The sequence below is a fragment of the Sapajus apella genome, unplaced genomic scaffold (genome assembly GCF_009761245.1).
Source record: "Sapajus apella isolate SASKATOON/1434 unplaced genomic scaffold, GSC_monkey_1.0 scaffold67, whole genome shotgun sequence".
Lineage (NCBI taxonomy): Eukaryota > Metazoa > Chordata > Mammalia > Primates > Cebidae > Sapajus > Sapajus apella.
This window is the reverse complement of record NW_022437007.1, coordinates 5,763,815-5,781,941: the sequence shown is the minus strand read 5'-3', so window position 1 is coordinate 5,781,941 and position 18,127 is coordinate 5,763,815. Positions and strand designations below refer to the sequence as shown.

The 18,127-nt window shown below is 34.5% G+C and overlaps 1 protein-coding gene across 18 annotated transcripts in view; it reads left to right on the top strand.

Moving 5' to 3' along the window:
- Positions 1–18,127, top strand: part of RAPGEF2 (Rap guanine nucleotide exchange factor 2) — a 249,448-nt gene that overhangs the window by 185,299 nt on the left and 46,022 nt on the right. For all 18 annotated transcript variants that reach the window (XM_032248533.1, XM_032248534.1, XM_032248532.1 and 15 more), the window contains one exon: positions 9,502–9,633. In XM_032248533.1, the coding sequence (XP_032104424.1) occupies positions 9,502–9,633 (132 nt within the window). The remainder of the gene's footprint in view (positions 1–9,501; positions 9,634–18,127) is intronic.

Sequence of the window (18,127 nt, the reverse complement as noted above, 5' to 3'; positions counted from 1 at the left end):
CTTTCTTTCTTTCTTCTTTTCTTTTCTCTTTTCTCTCTTCTCTTCTCTTCTCTTCTCTTTTCTTTCTTTTCTTCTTTTCTTTTCTTTTTTTTTTTTTTTTTGAAGCAGAGTCTTACTCTGTCACCCAGCCTGGAGTACAGTGGTATGGTCTTGGCTTAGTGCAAACTGTCTCCCGGATTCAAGTAATTCTTGTGCCTCAGCCTCTCAAGTAGCTGGGAGGTGCACGCCACCACGCCTGGCTAACTTTTGTGTTTTTAGTAGAGACAGGGTTTTGCCATGTTGGTCAGGCTGGTCTCGAACTGACCTCAAGTGTTTCACCCACCTTGGCATCCCAAAGTGCTGGGATTACAGGTAGGAGCCACAGCATATAGCCTGAGCTTCCATTTCTTCAGCAATGAAGTGCAGCTTCTAGGCTCTTCATAGGTATTAGAACAAAGAGACAATGTACAAAACGTTTAGTGCATTGCCTGTTATACAGTAGGTGGCCCCTCACCCCAAAGCAATCACAGTAATTATTATTAACATTAAGAGAAAATGTACAAAGGAGTTTGGAATTTAAAATGGATGAAATACTACCCAGAAAATGACTTTTAAATCGCCCAACTAATTGCCAGTAGTTGCCATGTTTTTCATCAAAAGTTCTTGGACTGAATGTCCTAAAGATGTTTTGAAATCTCCCAAAGGAATTTGTGCTTTTCAAATGAGTGGTTGTTGATGCTTGAAAATAAAAAGAAAAGGAATTATATGCAGATTGCATGCGTATATGTGTATGTGTGTATTTGAAGTAAGACTGGTGCAGCTGTCACTTGAAATCCACCATAAAATTGTTTCTTAACAGGCAATAGGACATTTCATTTGGCCATATATACATTAATCAACTACCTTCATGTTTCTGTGGAAATGTGTATAAACAGTTAGATTGTACCATTTGAGGTCTCAGATAAACTCTTCATTGTGAAAAAATACAATTATCTTTTCAATGACACTTCAGTGGTTCTAGTAATAATTCTACTATTGCTCTTGATGCCAGATATCTTTCTTAAAGTGATAGAATTAGTTGACTAGCATATGAGAGAGAGAGAGAGAGAGAGAGTGAGAGAGAGAGAGAGAGAGAGAGAGAGTGTGTGTGTGTGTGTGTGTGTGTGTGTGTGTGTGTGTGTGTATGAGAGACAGAGAGAGAGAACACATGTTTTTTTCTGACCTTCAAATGTAGGGGAAATTATATGTAAGACAAGATATTGTTTCCATCAAAATCAGCTATCAGAAAAGAAGTCGCCTTAACCTTTTATATAATGAAGTTCTCTCTCAATTTAGTTTTTTTAAAAAACAAAAGTGTATTTTTCAATAAGGAAAATAAATCAGAAATGACCCAAATTGATCTTAGCTTGGAATGTTTATTAGAGTCACATGATGGAATTGCTATAAGAGTTAAGGAAGTTTTAACATGGATTTCATAATGAGCCCTGAATATATAATCTCAAAATTGCAATTACTGGATATTATCATAAACATTGTAAAGATTAATTTATAAAGCAAATAGTAAATGTTGTAAAGAACTTGCAAGAAAGATGCAAAATCAGCTTCACGGATGTTATACAGCACTGTGTCATGTATAGACACATCAGTATTTTAAACAAATTAGAAGGAATGTAAACTCAATTGGATGACTCAAAAAGTGAGTCAGCTTTGCAAATGTCAAAGTCATTGATATAGGAGATGGAGATGTAAAGTTTCATGAGAGTAAGAAATTATTTACAATTAATATTTTATTTTCCATGTGATTTGAAATTTGTATTACACTAATTTGATATAAATAGCCATTTGATTGTTTCATAAATATGAGAATTTTTGAGCCAATTAGTAAATTAATAAATATATTAACGATTAAGTGTGTGTTCCCTAGCCATCCATCTGGGGCTGGAATCTGTTTCCATCACCATTTTGGTGTATGATCTTGATGGACATCACTTTTCTGCACCTGAGGTTTCCTCCTATATAAAATAGTCTTAATAATACTTTATAAGAGTGTCGTAAAAATTAGGTGAGCTAATGTATGCAAGTACTTAGAGCAGTGGCTGACACATAGTAACTGGTGTACTGGTGATCTAATTTTCTTATCTTTGGAAAAATGGGCAAAGCCTCACATTTTGAAATATGTGGTACTTAGATCATACAGTTTCTCATCACACTGAAGTATTCCTGTCTTCCATTTTGAAGTGAAGTTCTTATAGGTTTCCTTTCTACTCAACACTTTCTTTCAACATTCAATGGAAAAGCCTTTCTAAAAGTATTTGCTTTGAAACGTTAGTCATTCTGTGATAGCCTCTTTTTTTTTTTTTTTGAGATGGAGTCTTGCTCTGTTGCCCAGGCTAGAGTGTAGTGGTGCGATCTTAGCTCACTGCAACCTCCACCTCCCGGGTTCAAGTGATTCTCCTGCCTCAGCATCATGAGTAGCTGGGATTACAGGTGGGCACCACAGGCCCAGCTAATTTGCTTTTATAGTTTTAGTAGAGGCAGGGTTTCTCCATGTTGGTCAGGCAGCTCTGGAACTCCTTACCTCATGATCCACTTGCCTCGGCCTCCCAAAGTGCTGGGATTACAGACAGATGTGAGCCACCATGCCTGGCCCAACACAGTCTCTTTTCGACCAGTTCTCTAATTTTGATTGTTTTCCTCATTGGGGTCCCAGGTGTACTATTTGTGTTTAAATTGTCCTCATTTTGTAAATGTAAGAATTAATTCCTTTCTGCCTTGGGAGAGAGCTAGGGTACCATATTTCAGTAGCTAATTCCACCAGATAAATATATTTATTTGGACAGCAAGCCACGTGAAATACTCAGTATATAAGCCACATTTTTTCAAGCCCTCTCTGTTACAACTCTCTCTAAAACGTTATCATAATATAGGAAAGTAACAAGGAACGTTTGAAATACATCCCCTCCCTGCCCTGCAAAAACACAAAACACAGTGGTGTTTCTGTTCAGACTGTCCTCTAAGAGTCAGCATGCTCCTTATGGCAGGAGTAAAGTTTTGTGATTATACTATACTTAGTTTGTAGCATGTGTCTGCACCAAGTACATACTATTTTTGAGGCTTTTGTAATCAAATATAATAAGGCAATACACACAAAAGCACAAAACTACCCAAGTTGTTATCACTTTGAAAGAATCTATGGAAATTGGAATATTTATAAAAGAGAGTAATTGGACTATAAGCATATCGTGACAATGAAGTTATTTAGTTTTCAAAATTTATTATGGTATTCTAAGCAGTGAATTCCTCTCCATATAAATGAATGATTTATTTAAAATGTAATATGTAGACTTTGGGGAAAATATGTAGTAAGTGAACTACCATAATGGTAGTTTTAGGTATGACAGTGTCAAAACTACCTGTTTTTTTTTTGTGTTTTTTTTTGTTGTTGTTGTTTGTTTGTTTGTTTGTTTTGGTTGGCTTCTTTGTTTCCACTGAATTTGAAAAATTTCTGGCCTAAGGTGGTGGAACATGTTGACTGGAAAAATGACAGAAGAAATGAGAAGGAAGAGAGAGGCATATACGTGGCAGATTCTTTGGGTCACAGTTATTATTTCATTTGATTACTCTATTATGTTATAGTCACTTCATAGAAGAAACTAAAGTGCACAGAAGTTAATTAACTTGCCCAGGGTTGCTTGACTTAGGAGGTAGCTGAACAGAAGATAAATCCATGTGTGGCTAACATGAGACTTCTATCTTCTGAGCCTTGTAGGAAGCTGGAAGATTGTTAAGTTCTTACAAATTGTTAATTTTCTTAGCAGGTTTCTCCAGTAGATGAAAACAAATAAATTTTTGCAGAACTATTCTTATAAAGCATAGTTATATCAGCACCTTAAAAGTCTGCCTGTAGTTTAATCAGAAAAACCTTAGATCTCAATCAGTTTATTAAATTATTAACTCATGACACATTGAGAAAACTTTTGTTTCCTGACATTATATATATTTATTAGCAAAATAAATTGTATATTTTGCAAAAATCTTTCTCTTTGCTTTGTGCAATACTGATAGATGAAGAATTCAAGAATGGGTGTTGTATCTAGAGTATATATAAAGAGGTGATGAGAGTAGTCAGAATTACTTTGGTGAATAATATTTAAAAGTCCAAATGTTTACTTTTTCTGATGTTCTTAAAGAAATGTGATTTAAAGAAATAAAAGTTGATGAGATTATAAACTGATCTTTAAAATGAGCTACTAAAAAATTTCGTGCCTCCCCCTCAAGCTGCATGTAGAAACAAGTCTAGAGTGTCAGAAGTCATAGTACCTGAAAAGATTAGTAGCAGAAAGGAAAAAAAAAGTTTTAAGAGTGTGGGTGTGATGTATATCCATGTCTAGAGAAAGAGAAACAATATGAATGGCTTTTAAAACAACTTGAATTCCAGAGGGAATGAAGGATAGTGTCTATAGCTAGATGACTTTGGCCATGAAAGCCCTTTCTGGGCATAGCTCAATAATCCATTGACATCTAGGGTTAGATTCCAGCTACAGGAATCATGAAGCTGGAAAGGACCTGCAGTTTGTAGAGTCTGGTTTGTGATGATCTATACTTAATGCTTCTTGAGTCACTTCTGTGTGCCAAGCACTTCTGTAAGTCCTTCACACTCATTCATTTATTCGGTCCTCACAACACAGGCTTTCAATAAATGATGGATGAATGCTGAATAAAAATATAGTATCCTTTATTTTTTACAAATACCTCAGAAAAATAGAAAGTATGTCTAGTAATATACTGACTCTACCTTGTAGAGATTAAAAACATGAACATAAAGACTCAGAACTCTAAGGATGAAATGGGAAAACCAGAGTTCATTTGGGTAAATTCTGAGTGATGCATCTTAATACAAAGTTAGTTTAGTCACTAAGTGTGATATTTAATTTACTTTAAATAGTTTTATTCAAGGTAAGAAACCTGGGAAGATTGACTGGATTCCAGTGATCACCCCAAACATTGTGCATTCTATTGTAATTGTTACTTAAAGTGGTTCCAAGATTAGTTTGGGAAATTAACAATTAAATACATTTCAGTCAATAGACAGTATTTTTTGTTTTTAACTGTTGGATTTCTCATCGGTCCTAAGATGATGATGATATATATGTATCATGGACTATGACTCTTACATTAAAAAAAGAGAGAGAAAAAAATTCCTCTGTTGTTAATAGAATTCCGCAAAACTCATCCCCTACACTTGGGGATCTGGTACCACAGATTCTGGGCTATATCAGTAATTATATCAGTAATTCAGTATGGAAAGGAAGAAGAAGGGCAGCCACCCTTGTCTCCATTACACTGTTACCAATTTTAGGTATTTTGCCAGTTTAACAGAGTATTTTCTGATTGGTATCAGAGACTTCAAGGCATCCATACTCATTGTCTTTATGTTCAAGATAAAGTTCATTTATTAGCTAATAATTTTATAAATGCCAACCATTAGATTAATAAATCAGTGATTATCAAATTTCTATTTATATATTATAGAAACTTAATGTGTAGAGTTTATGTTTTCAGATCTGATTATGGTAGCATCTCTGTCCTACATTATTAAAAAAAAACTATTATACAAATGATACCAAGATTTCATTAAACTATGATTAATTTTAGGTTTATAAGCATAAACATATAAGTATAAACCTAAAATTAATATAATCTGGTTTAAATATATAATTAACATAATCTGATTTAAGTCTGATGTAAGAATCTGATTTAAATATTACCCTTGTTTCTTATGTATTTAGCAGTGTTTGTAGTTAAACTTTGATTCAACCATTTGCCAAAGAGTAGTTTATTAAAATTGTGATTCACAGATAGTGTTTTTTATGACTATAGGTTTCTTGTTCCAGGAAAAATATTTGAGCAGTAATGTATTTATACAATCAAATATTAAAAATATTTAAGTGATAAAAATGAAAAATATAGGTGAAAAAATTCCTTCGAATTGTGTTCTTAATTGTTGGGAAATACATTGGTATTAAAAATACATAAAATGTGTTAATTTCTCGTTTAATTAATTATTGATTTTATTTAGGTAATTATTTCTAGCTTTACCAAAAAAACTTACTTTTTTGAACAAAATTTCTGTTATAAATGGTGGCTACAGTCACAAGATAATTCACAACCCAATTTAATCTGTAATTTAATTAAATAGCATACTGATACTTAGTAATTTAAATTGGCACTGGGTCAAGCTTCAAAAAAAGTTTAGAGTAAGTGATCCTTGCTGTCATAGTGTACCTTTCTTGTATATATATCTCAGATCTGTGTTGCTCTGATGCCCTTGGGTTTAAATGTGAGCATCTGCACCTGTGTCTACCTCATGACCCTCAACCCCAACAAGGTTTGTTTGCCTCCTAGAAACTCCATTTTTACTAGGCATGGGCTCAGGTCTCTATTCTGTTAGAGTGTCATGGCAGAGCCAGATCAGTGCATTCCAGTTTCTTTCCTTATGAGAACACCTTTTATAACATCTCCCATTCCATAACTTGACTGATGTGTATTGTCAATAAACTTTAATAATAATGCCAGCCGAGGTGGCTCATGCCTGTAATCCTAGCACTTTGGGAGGCCAAGGTGGGTGGATCACTTGAGGCCAGCAGTTTGAGACCAGCATGGCCAACATGGTGAAAGCCTGTCTCTGCTTAAAAAAAGAAAAAAAGAATTAGCCAGTGTGGTGGTGGGCACCTGTAATCTCAGCTATTCAGGAGGCTGAGGTAGGAGAATCACTTAAATCCAGGAGGTGGAGTTGCAGTGAGCTGAGATTGTACCACCTCATTGCACCCCATCCCACCCGGGGCGACAGAGCAAGATTCTGTCTCCCCTCAAAAAAAGAAAAGAAAAAAAATACTATTGTTATCCTAATTGGTGGGAAAATATTTTTAAGTTTTTTTTGAACATAGCATCCATTCTTACATCTCATATTAAAAGGTATTTAATTAATGCTGATTTATATATGCATGTACTCTGATATGTCATTATTTCATGCTATTCTGCAAAGAACACAGATAGTGGGGAGAAAGGGATAAAAACAATGTAGTGGCTCACACCTGTAATCCTAGCACTTTGAGAGGCTGAGGAGGAGGGAAGATTGCTTAAGGCCGGAAGTTTGAGACCAACCTGGGCAACATAGAGAGGCCCCTTTATTAGCTACAAAAAATTTACAAATTAGGTAGGTGTGGTGGCATGTGCCTGTAGTTCCAACTACTCAGAAGGCTGAGATGGAAGGATCACTTCAGCCCAGGAGTTTAAGGCTACAGTGAGCCATGGTTGTGCCTCTACACTCCAGCTGGGCGATGGAGCAAGACCCTGTCTTTAAAATGAAAAAAAAAAAAAAAAAAAAAAAAAAAAAAAAAAAAAATTATTTTCTATTGTTTCTAACACCTGTCACAGTGAATTTGGGGATGATGGAGGTTTGGAATTAGGAATGTCTTACTCATCTTGATATTCTCTGCCCTGGCAGAGTATATGACATAGCAGGTACTCAATAAGTATTTATTAAGTAGAATTGAAATTTTACAAGCAAAAATATTTCTTTCTCTTTTGACAGTCTTTGTGGTTCTGGGCCTAACATTTCCATATAATTCTGATATTTGTGACTGTAAGTAGGCACAGGTGAATAGATTGTGGTATATAAAAACTGAATAAATGTCTCTTATGTTAGGTTGGGAGCTCTTACAGTTCCTTGTGCTCTTCAGACAATGAATTCTTAGGGAAGATACGCAGATGATGGATTCTGAAGAGAGTCCTGTGAGACCTAAATAAATAAAATGTAAAAATTCATTAGATAGCTTTATCTTCATTTGACACATTAAGTTAAAAAAAATAGATCACACTATGTGGCATATCAACCTGAGCCATGCCTGTAAAAGACAATCAATAGAAATCAGTTTATTTTCTCTAATTACATATGTTGATTGATGCCTTTTAACACCTCTAAGCCATAGAGTAGTGTTTCCCCAGTTGCCTTCTGCAGTAAGTGACTGAATTAAATGGAAGTGTAGCTAAGATGGTGAAGAGTATCTATCCTGCCTATGAACATATTATTTATTTTAATATCTGATCACCATCATTTAGCTACATGTATCATAGTCATTAATACATATCTGCAAACTTCTGTCTTTGAATTGTTCCTGAAGAAGTCCTGCAAATATTTCACTACTCTACATTAGGAATGAACCATACAAATTCTTAATTTAGAGGTATTGCCTATCCCTTACAGAGAAGTTGTTATTCTCTTACATATTATGTATTTTACAACATCTTCAATTACCAGTTTCCTTAAAAACATTGTTAGTAAGATAGGTTTGCGATTATTTCACATCTCCAAGCTCCCTCAACAAATGGATTTTTCTCCATTTATTTGGCATCTCTCTTGTGAGGCTTACTCTAAACTATGCAGTAACATTTTGGAGGAGGAGAGGGAATGAACCTCAAAAGGTAGACAGGGATGTTACTGAGGTTAATGTTTATTTAAATTTTAACAATTAGTCCCTATATTTATAACTATTCTCACCAGCTAAATAGGATCAATATGCAAGAAAGAGGGAATGTTATCAGTATTTTATGATTCTAGTTAATATGTATTTTGAAATGCTTTTTATTATTAGCTCAGGAGTATAATATATGATATAGATAAAAACATTTTTAATTCAAAAGAATTGGCAATAACTAATAAGAGTGTAAGATTCTAAGAATCTCACATCTGTTTTCTTAGATTCTCACTTGTCTAGGGCATAATAAGAGAAAAGGGGCTCAGTAAGTATTTGTCAAATAAACCAATGTATTAGTGTTTTTTTTTTTTTTAATGCATTTTCTCTGGTATATGAGGGGTGGTAGAAGGGATAAGGGATGCTTAGCAAATGTGCTTATTTTCATAGAGACTATTTTTATTTAAACATGAACATGTAGAAAATTGATATTTATGTATATGAATACAGATAGGTAAATGTTGTCCATAACTTTTTCAATTCTATGTTCTTTGATGGCATTCGTTTCTCTTCATAGAGCCTAGTTCAGTTGCTTGTGTGACAGTACACTTCATCGATTCCAAGATGCTCTCTTTTTAACCTTTAAACATCATTTGGGTATAGAAGAAGCTTAAATCTGTGTTCAAAATGCTTTTTGCCACAAAGTTGCATTGTACTGGCTAATAAATAGTAGTAGCCTAATTTGCTCATTGATGTGTGATTGGAAAATTTTAGCTTACTAAATTAAATACTCAAGTTTATCTTAATCACCATACCCACCTTTTTAAGAATTTAGTGTTATTTAAGGTTCATTATGTCCCCATACACTTTAAAAATTATTATGTGATTTTTGGTAGATAGGACATAATTTAGTAATTTGTGGATTTGGAAAACGAATACCATTTTTAGTTCAATGGTATAGAATAAAATATGATATTTTAATTTTAAAATGGCTTCTTGGAGTTCTTGATTCACATTGTAATCCTAGTTTTTCCTGCTCCTTCCATAGCTTCCTGCAGATTTCACAAAACTGCATCTTACTGACAGTCTCCACCCACAGGTGACCCACGTTTCTTCTAGCCATTCAGGATGTAGTATCACTAGTGATTCTGGAAGCAGCAGTCTTTCTGATATCTACCAGGTAAGAGGATGTTTTTTCCTTGTCATTTGCTTCATTTTCATTTATTCCAAGAAATTTTAAAGTTCTCACCTGATAGAATCTATAAAGTAAATATATGTGCGTATATGATATGTGCATGTATGTACATAAAAATATTAATGTTTATTTTATATGTATTATTTTTAAGGTGTAGAACTGCTGTCTAATTGTACTGCCTCTGGTATTACAAGTTATCAAAGTGTTTATTTTTTATTTGTATGAATTTGTGGGGTAAAAGTGTAATGTTGTTGCATTAGATTGCATAGTGGTGAAGTCATGGCTTTCAGGGTGTACAATCACCCCAATAACTTACAATGGTGCCCATTAAGGAGTTTCTCATTATCCACCCCCTACTCCCTCATACTCTGAGTCTACACTGCTTATCATTCCACACTCTGCATCCATGTGTAAACATTATTTAGTTCCCACTTGTGACTGAGAACATGTATTTGTCTGTATCTGACTTATGACAATTAAGATAGTGGCCTCCACTTCCATCCATATTGCTGCAAAAGACATGATTTCATTTTTTATGGCTATTATTCCATTGCGTATATGTATTATACTTTATTCAATCATTTATTGATGAACACTTTGGTTGATTCTGTATGTTTGCTGTTGGGAATAGTGCTACAATAAAAATACAGGTGGAAGCATCTTTTTGATAGTGATTTCTTTTCCTTTGGGTAGTCAGTCATGAGATTGGTAGATGGAATGGTAGTTTTATTTTTAGTTCTTGGAGAAATCTCCATACTGTTTTTCAGCAGAGGTTGTACTGGTTTACATTCCCACCAGCTGCATGTAAGTGATCTCTTATCTCCACAGTCTTACCATCTGTTACTATTTTTGTCTTTTTCATGATAGCCATTCTGACTGGTGAAAGATAATGTCCCATTGTGGTTTTAACTTGAGTTTCCTCTGATGATTAGTGATATTAAGCATTTTTTTCATATGTCTGTTGCCTAGTTGTATGTCTTCTTTTGAAAATGTCTATTCATGTCCTTCTCCCACTTTTTAATGGGATTATTTTGGTTTTTGTTGTTGTTATTCAGTTGTTTGACCTTCTGGATATGAGTCTCCAGAAGAATGCATAGTTAGCAAATATTTTCTTCCATTCTACAGATTATCTGTTCACTCTGTTGACTATTTCTTTTACTGCGCAGAAGCAGTAAACTTAATTAAACTAAAAGTTTAATTAATTAATTAAACTTTTAGTTTAATTAAGTCCCATATTTCTGTTTTTGTTGCCTGAGCTTTTGAGGTCTTAGTCATGAATTATTTGCCTAGATCATTGTCCAAAAGAATTTTGCCTAGATTGTCTTCTAATATTTTTATAGTTTGAGGTCTTAAGTCTTTGATCCATTTTGAGTTGGTTTTTGTACATGCTGAAAGATAGGAGTCCAGTTTCATTACACTGTATATGGCAATCCAATTTTCCCAGCACCATTTATTGAAAAGGGTAGATTTTCCCCAGTGCATGCTCTTCTTGGCTTTGTCAAAGATCAGTTGGCTGTTAATATGTGACTTTGTTTCTGGGTTCTTTATTTCGTTCCATTGATCTGTGTACCTATTTTTATACCAGTATCATGCTGTTTTGTTTATTATCACCTTGTAGTATAATTTGTTTTTTTGCTCAACATTGCTTTCACTGTTCAGGCTCTTTTGTGGTTACATGTGAACTTTAATTGTTTTTGTTTTGTTTTGTTTTTTGTTTCCCCTAAGTCTGTGAAAAAATGATGCTGGTATTTTGAAAGGAACTACATTCAATCTATATATTGCTTAGACAATGTGGTCATTTTAGTGATATTAATTCCTTCAATCCATTAGCATGGAGTGTTTTTTTCATTGTTTGTGTCATCTACAATTTCTTTCAGCATTTTGTAGTTTTCCTTGTAGAGATCTTTCACCTCCTTGGTCAAATATATTCTAGGCATTTTATTATTTATTGTAGCTATTGTAAGTGAGACTGTTTTCTTGATCTTGTTCTCAGCTAGATTGTTATTGGTGTGTAGAAATGCTACTGATTTTTGCACATTGATTTTGCTTTCTGAAACTGCCCTGAAATCTTTTATCAAATCTAAAATTTTTTAGTAGAGTCTTTAAGGATTTCTGTATGTAATAAGATCATTCCATCAGTAAACAGGAATAATTTAACTTCTTCTTTTCCAATTTGGATGCCTTTCATTTCTTTTTCTTTCCTAATTGCTCTGGCTAGAATTTAGAATAAGAGTGGGAAAGTGGGCATCCTTGTTACAGTTCTTAGAGGGAATGCATTCAACTTTTCCCTGTTTGATAAGAAGTTGGCTATAGGTTTGTCATATGTCATAAGTTTTTCTAATTAAAGTCCATACTGAGTGTGACAAAAGGAAGGGGCTATTAAGACTGGATTTTTGAATTACCTTCCTTGGTTTTTAAAAAAATTACCTATAGATTTAGTATCCGCTTAAATTTGTGTGACACTGATGAATGGAAAATAAACTAAAGTTATAGGATTCCAAAAATGTTTTTAAAACAAAATCATTTTAATTGTTAAGAAATGTTTTATTAGCTTGGAATATGCAAATTTAGGAAAAGAGACAAATATACACAAAAAATCCTTTTTTATGTCTTCAAATACATTCTATTACTATTGGATTGTATATGGTTTCAAACAAAAGAGCATTATTCTTACTTTACAAAGAATAATTATTGGCTTATTAGGAACTGTAGCATGAGATAACCATAAAAGTAACTTTCTTTAGAGACAGTGTAGTTATAAAGGATCATTGTTGTATTTAGTCAGTGCTGTTTTTTTTTTTTTAATTATTGAAAGTTAGTGAACAATTAAGAACACCATAAATACAAGACATATTGTTTTAGATCCTAAATTTAGTAGATCTTAAAAAATAAATTTTCTTTTAAAGAGATAATACATTAGGTGTATCCTTTTCTCAGTTTACCTACTCATCATATACATACACCATTTATCCTGAAAGTTGACTTTGCTAACCATTTATTGAAGAGTTCCCTTGTGTTAAACAATGAACAGTATACATGAAAGCTATACTTTAGCTTATATTAGTTGAAATATTATGACAGAGCCTTTGTCCTCTAAACTTTGGGATGATTATTATACATCTTGAAAATTCACAGTGGGAATACAGCTTGAGGTTATAGCAATTATCACTGTCTCATCAAATACATACAAACTTGGATGAAACTCCTAAAAGATACATCTATTGAGAAAATAAAGTAACTCGTTTGGCCTGGCATGTGGCTCACACCTATAATCCCAGCCCTTTGGGAGGCCAAGGCAGGCAGATCACTTGAGGCTAGGAGCCTGAGACCAGTCTGGCCAACATGATAAAACCCTGTCTCTACTAAAATATGAAAATGAGCCAGGTGTGGTAGCGCAGGCCTGTCATCCCGGCTACTTGGGAGGCTGAGGCACGAGAATCTCTTGAGTCCCAGAGGTTGTTGCAGCATTGAGCTGAGATCTCCCCACTTTACTCCAGCCTGTGGGGCAGAGTGAGACTACGTCTCAAAAAACAAAAAGTAACTTGTTTGTATAATTGATTGAGGCATATTCTGAGAGGAATTCTAGTCATACGTGCTTTTACGTTGAATAGGCTGGATACGTTCATGAGGAAATGCAGATAGTACTACTTCTACCCCTGGTTATCATCTGAATGTGAAACCAGAGTGTGGGCGAGAGTTCCTAATTGCTCTAACATAGTTGGAGCTTGCAGCCTCTGTCTGGCTTTATCTTGGGATGTACATGAAGAAGAGGATCCCTGTGCGTTATTTCAGTTCATTTAGTTGAGTTTCAAAGCTGTTTGTTTCCAATTCGATGACAGGCATATAGCCTGTAAGTTTATATCCATCATAAGGAAAAATCCATAGATGTATCTAAGGATCTAGTTATTGGCTATGCAAAACTTAACATTTAATAGAGATTTTTCAGTAGACCACTTCTATTATCTTTGAATCGGAACTTAAAATGAGAAGTCTGACATGTACCTGGTTCAACTGCCTGACTTGCATTTGAATTGTCTACTTCTTTGCTGTGAATCGAGCATCTGGTTTATTATTGAACAATTCCAAGGATGAGCAACTTTCTCCCATGGCAGCCCACTAATGTTTGTACAGTTCTGACTTCAGAGGTCTCTTCCTTTTTTGTTGAAAGCCGTCACATTGAAGTGAGAATAAATGCTCACAAGATGGACACAGAGAGGTTATATATATTTTATTACACTTAGGTTCTGGGGTACATGTGTAAAACAAGCAGGATTGTTGCATAGGTACATACATGGCAACGTGGTTTCCTGCCACCATCCGCCTGTCACCTGTATCTGGCATTTCTCCCTGTTATCCCTTCCCAACCTCCCTACCCCTTGCTGTCCCTCCCCTGTTCTCCCCCAGCAGACCCCAGTGTGTGATGCTCCCGTCCCTGTGTCCATGTGGTCTCATTGTTCAACACCCGCCTATGAGTGAGAACATGCGGTGTTTATTTTTCTGTTCTTGTGTCAGTTTGCTGAGAATGATGGTTTTCAGATTCATCTATGGCCCTACAAAGGACACAAACTCATCGTTTTTTATGGCTGCATAGTATTCCATGGTGTATGTGTGCCACATTTTCCTTGTCCAGTCTATCACTGATGGGCCTTTGAGTTGGTTCCAGGTCTTTGCTATTGTAAACAGTGCCGCAGTGAACATGTGTGCATGTGTCTTTATAATAGAATGATTTATACTCCTTTGGATATATACCCAGTAATGGGATTGCTGGGTCAAATGGAATTTCTAGTTCTAGATCCTTGAGGAATCGCCACACTGTCTTCCACAATGGTTGAACTAATTTATACTCCCACCAACAGTGTAAAAGTGTTCCTATTTCTCCACATCCTCTCCAGCATCTGTTGCCTCCAGATTTTTTAATGATCACCATTCTAACTGGCGTGAGATGGTATCTCAGTGTGGTTTTGATTTGCATTTCTTTAATGACCAGTGATGATGAGCATTTCTTCAAATGTTTGTTGGCCTCATCATAAATGTCTTCTTTTGAAAAATGTCTGCTCATAGCCTTCGCCCACTTTTGAATGGGTTTGTTTTTTTCTTGTAAATCTGTTTTAGTTCTTTGTAGATTCTGGATATTAGCCCTTTGTCAGATGGGTAGATTGCAAAAGTTTTTCCCCATTCTGTTAGTTGCTGGTGATTGTTTTAATGTTAATGCTGTGCACCAGGGAGATATGGCTAGAATAATGTTGCTGACATGGTGGGAAGAGAGGAATTCAAGAGTAAAGAGGAATGGCTAACCTTAAGAGAAGAAACACTCCTCTGTTTTTAACAAGGACACATCCTGGGGAGTATGGGAGTGGAAGGAGTTCCTGTCTCAGTCTTCTGTTTTCTCCTGGAAGAGTTGAGTTTATTTGTTGAGAGTGAGAGGGTTGGCAGGTAGAGAGCCTTAAGGAGAGATAAGTTTTGAAATAATAGTTGCAGAGAATAGGAGAACAAATTGACCAGAGAAATGGAGATTCAGTTGAGTTAGTGCCCTCAAATAAAGTGATTTCCCTCTTTTCTGTTAAGTAATTTTCTCCACCGTAAGCACAAAGAAAGCAAGGATTTGACTTTACCCAGAACTGAAGTTTGTTAAGTGAGTGTAATACAAAGACGGGTAGAGCAACAAGGCCAGCATTTTCTAACTGCAGATCATAGCTTTTGTATGCCTTCTGCCTGTGATGTTGTCTCCTAACTTGATGCTTTTCAGCCTTTGTTTTCAAGTATCATCTCCTCAGAGAGTTCTTCCTTTATAACCCTCTGTAAAGGAAGTCTTCCATTTTTATTCCTTTCCTGCCTAGTCTTTTTATTTCCTTCCTAGACGCTGATTGAAACAATTATTACTTTCTATGTGTGTCTCTGCCTAGTAGAATGACACGTTAAAGAAGGCAGGGAACTTGTCTCCATTTTTTTCCCCTAGAGCCTAGTACAGTGCCAGGAAATTTTAGGCATTCAGTAAAGATGTATTGAATGAATGTATTTGAAATAATAGACTAGGAAATATAAACTGGATATGAAAGGAATTAAAACAGGAGGTGTGAACACTAGACACAGAGGGTAGTAGAGTCTTGAAGAGCAAAGATCCTTCTTAAGTTGAAAAAGTGTTACCTTGGAAGCAGATGGGAGTAGGTTGAAAGAATAGAAGGTTGTTGGTGATTGAAAGCTTTAATGCCTAAGTTAGTGATACAAGACAATGCCAATTCCAGCCATGATAAGGTCCTGTTAAATGGCGTGTCTGTCAGAGTGAGTGGCTTAGGTGAACCGAAAATAGTTGTACAAAAATAGATAGATCAATAGAACAGAGAGTTCAAGCAAAAGGGAACTCATGTGTAAGGATGTAGTATGTAATAGAGGAAACTTCACAAATCAATAAAGTGATGGATAATTCAATAAATGGTGTTTGGGGTCGGAGAGTCATGTTGTATTCTCATTTTGTATCATAATTAAAATAAATTCCTGATAAACTAAAAAGTTACCAAACAATGTTTTAATAAAGGATCAAAACATTTTGTAATTAAAACATCAATTGATATGAAGATTTAAAGTCAAAATGTAACTGATTTATGCAAATAAGAAAAATACTCAGCTCACAATGTTACAATGTTCAAAGGACAGTAGTAGGTAACTTACAGAAAAGAAAAGCAAATGTATCCACCTTAAATAAGTATTTAAAACATAATAGTAATTGAGTATATAAGGACTTAAATATGAAATTAATACTTGAGCTTTACGGCATTAAAATTTTTTTGTTAATTTTCTTTATTTTTTTTTAATATAACATTGGTTCTAAGAACTGTGTTCACAATAGCAGAATATAGTCCCTTTTTATTTAAATAAATTGTGGAGCTTTCAGTATTGATCTGAGAATATTATTTTTAAAGGAATATTACTGTTTAAATATTAATGGACAACAAAATCTATGGTAGTCTGTACATGTATAAGATAAATTGAAGACAGGAGTTATTTGGCTAACTTAACTGTGTAAACCTTTCTCCTTGTTCCTGAGACAGATATAATCAGGTAAAGTTTTAAATATAAAGTATCTGTTTTAGTGTCTTTGTTTAGAAAAAAAGGATTTAAAGACAGGCATGAGTCTTAGTAGTGTTGTCTTTTGGGGGAAGCTAGAAAACAAGTGTTTTCCATTTATGTGCAAATATGTATTTAAAGTTTTTATCTTTTGTGAATTAGTAAAGCGGAAAACATTTTAATACTGTGTTATACTTCAACTACTTTCTTTATAACTGTCCATTGAGAATGTTGGGCAAAGCGCAGAGTACTTAGTAGTTCTTGGTTAGTCAGACCCGATTTTGAGTCCTGGCACAGTTACTGGCTTTTGTTTTGCTTACGTTGAACAACTTATTTAATTTCCTCGACATTTTCTTCCCTGTAAAATAGGGTTAATAATACTAACTTGATGAATTGATGTGAAGATTATTATGTTTTAAAACATCAAGTTTAGTGTTAGAGACATATGATAGTCATTCAATATAGGATCACTATTTTTATAATTGTTGTATGTACCAGTTGGCCAGAATGTATTGGTACAGTTAGTCTAAGATATTATTGTACAAGTATATGAGAAGAGTGCGATGTTTAGTAGAATTTTGGGGGGGTTTTAGTCAAATTCCACAAATATAAATTGTGTGCAAGGTTCATTGCTGGTACAGGAAGAGGTGGAAGGTATGTAAGTACTAAGATGAAGAATGTATCCCCTTAAGGAAGGGACTTCTGATTTAGCTTGAGACTGGCTTTCTTTTTCCCTTATTGGATTCAAAAGCAGTCCGATGAGTAGTAAGAAACCGTATCTACAGTTTACGTCAATGATAAGATGGGCTTGTGGAGGTTAAGTGACTTTGCTAAAATCCCATAGTGAATAGTAGAGGTGAGATTTGGAGCCCCAAAGCTGTGAGTTTGTTCCCACAGTACATCTTACATTCTAGGCACTCTGCTTGAGTTCAGTACTCCTCCTGGAGACCAGTTTGTGTTCATTAAACTTTTAACTCCACTCAGTCTCTAAACATCTTATTGTCCACAGGGCAGTGATACTGTGAAATTTGTAGGTTCCTGAAAAGTTATTTATCAAGTTCTTTAAAAAGGTATGATTTAGGGAATCTGTAGTATTTTAAATGGATATTTATTTTAAATATCTCTAAATTTTTGGTTTAGTAAATGTTATTTTATGAATAGTTTGTTTCTTAAAGCATGGAGTACACATAGAGATAGCAAAGCAACTGTGATCTTTTACATAAATAAAGTGGAAGGAAGGTTCAGTTTGGGAGAGATAAATCTAGTTGACAGTTGATAAGTATGTTCTGTTTCAGACTTAAAGATTTTTAAAATTTCTGTCTTTGGTAGTGTTCTTTTTTCACTCTATGCTAATATTAAAGAATGTTTATATAGAGAACTGATAATATTTTTGAAAATGTAAGGTGATGAGTAATAA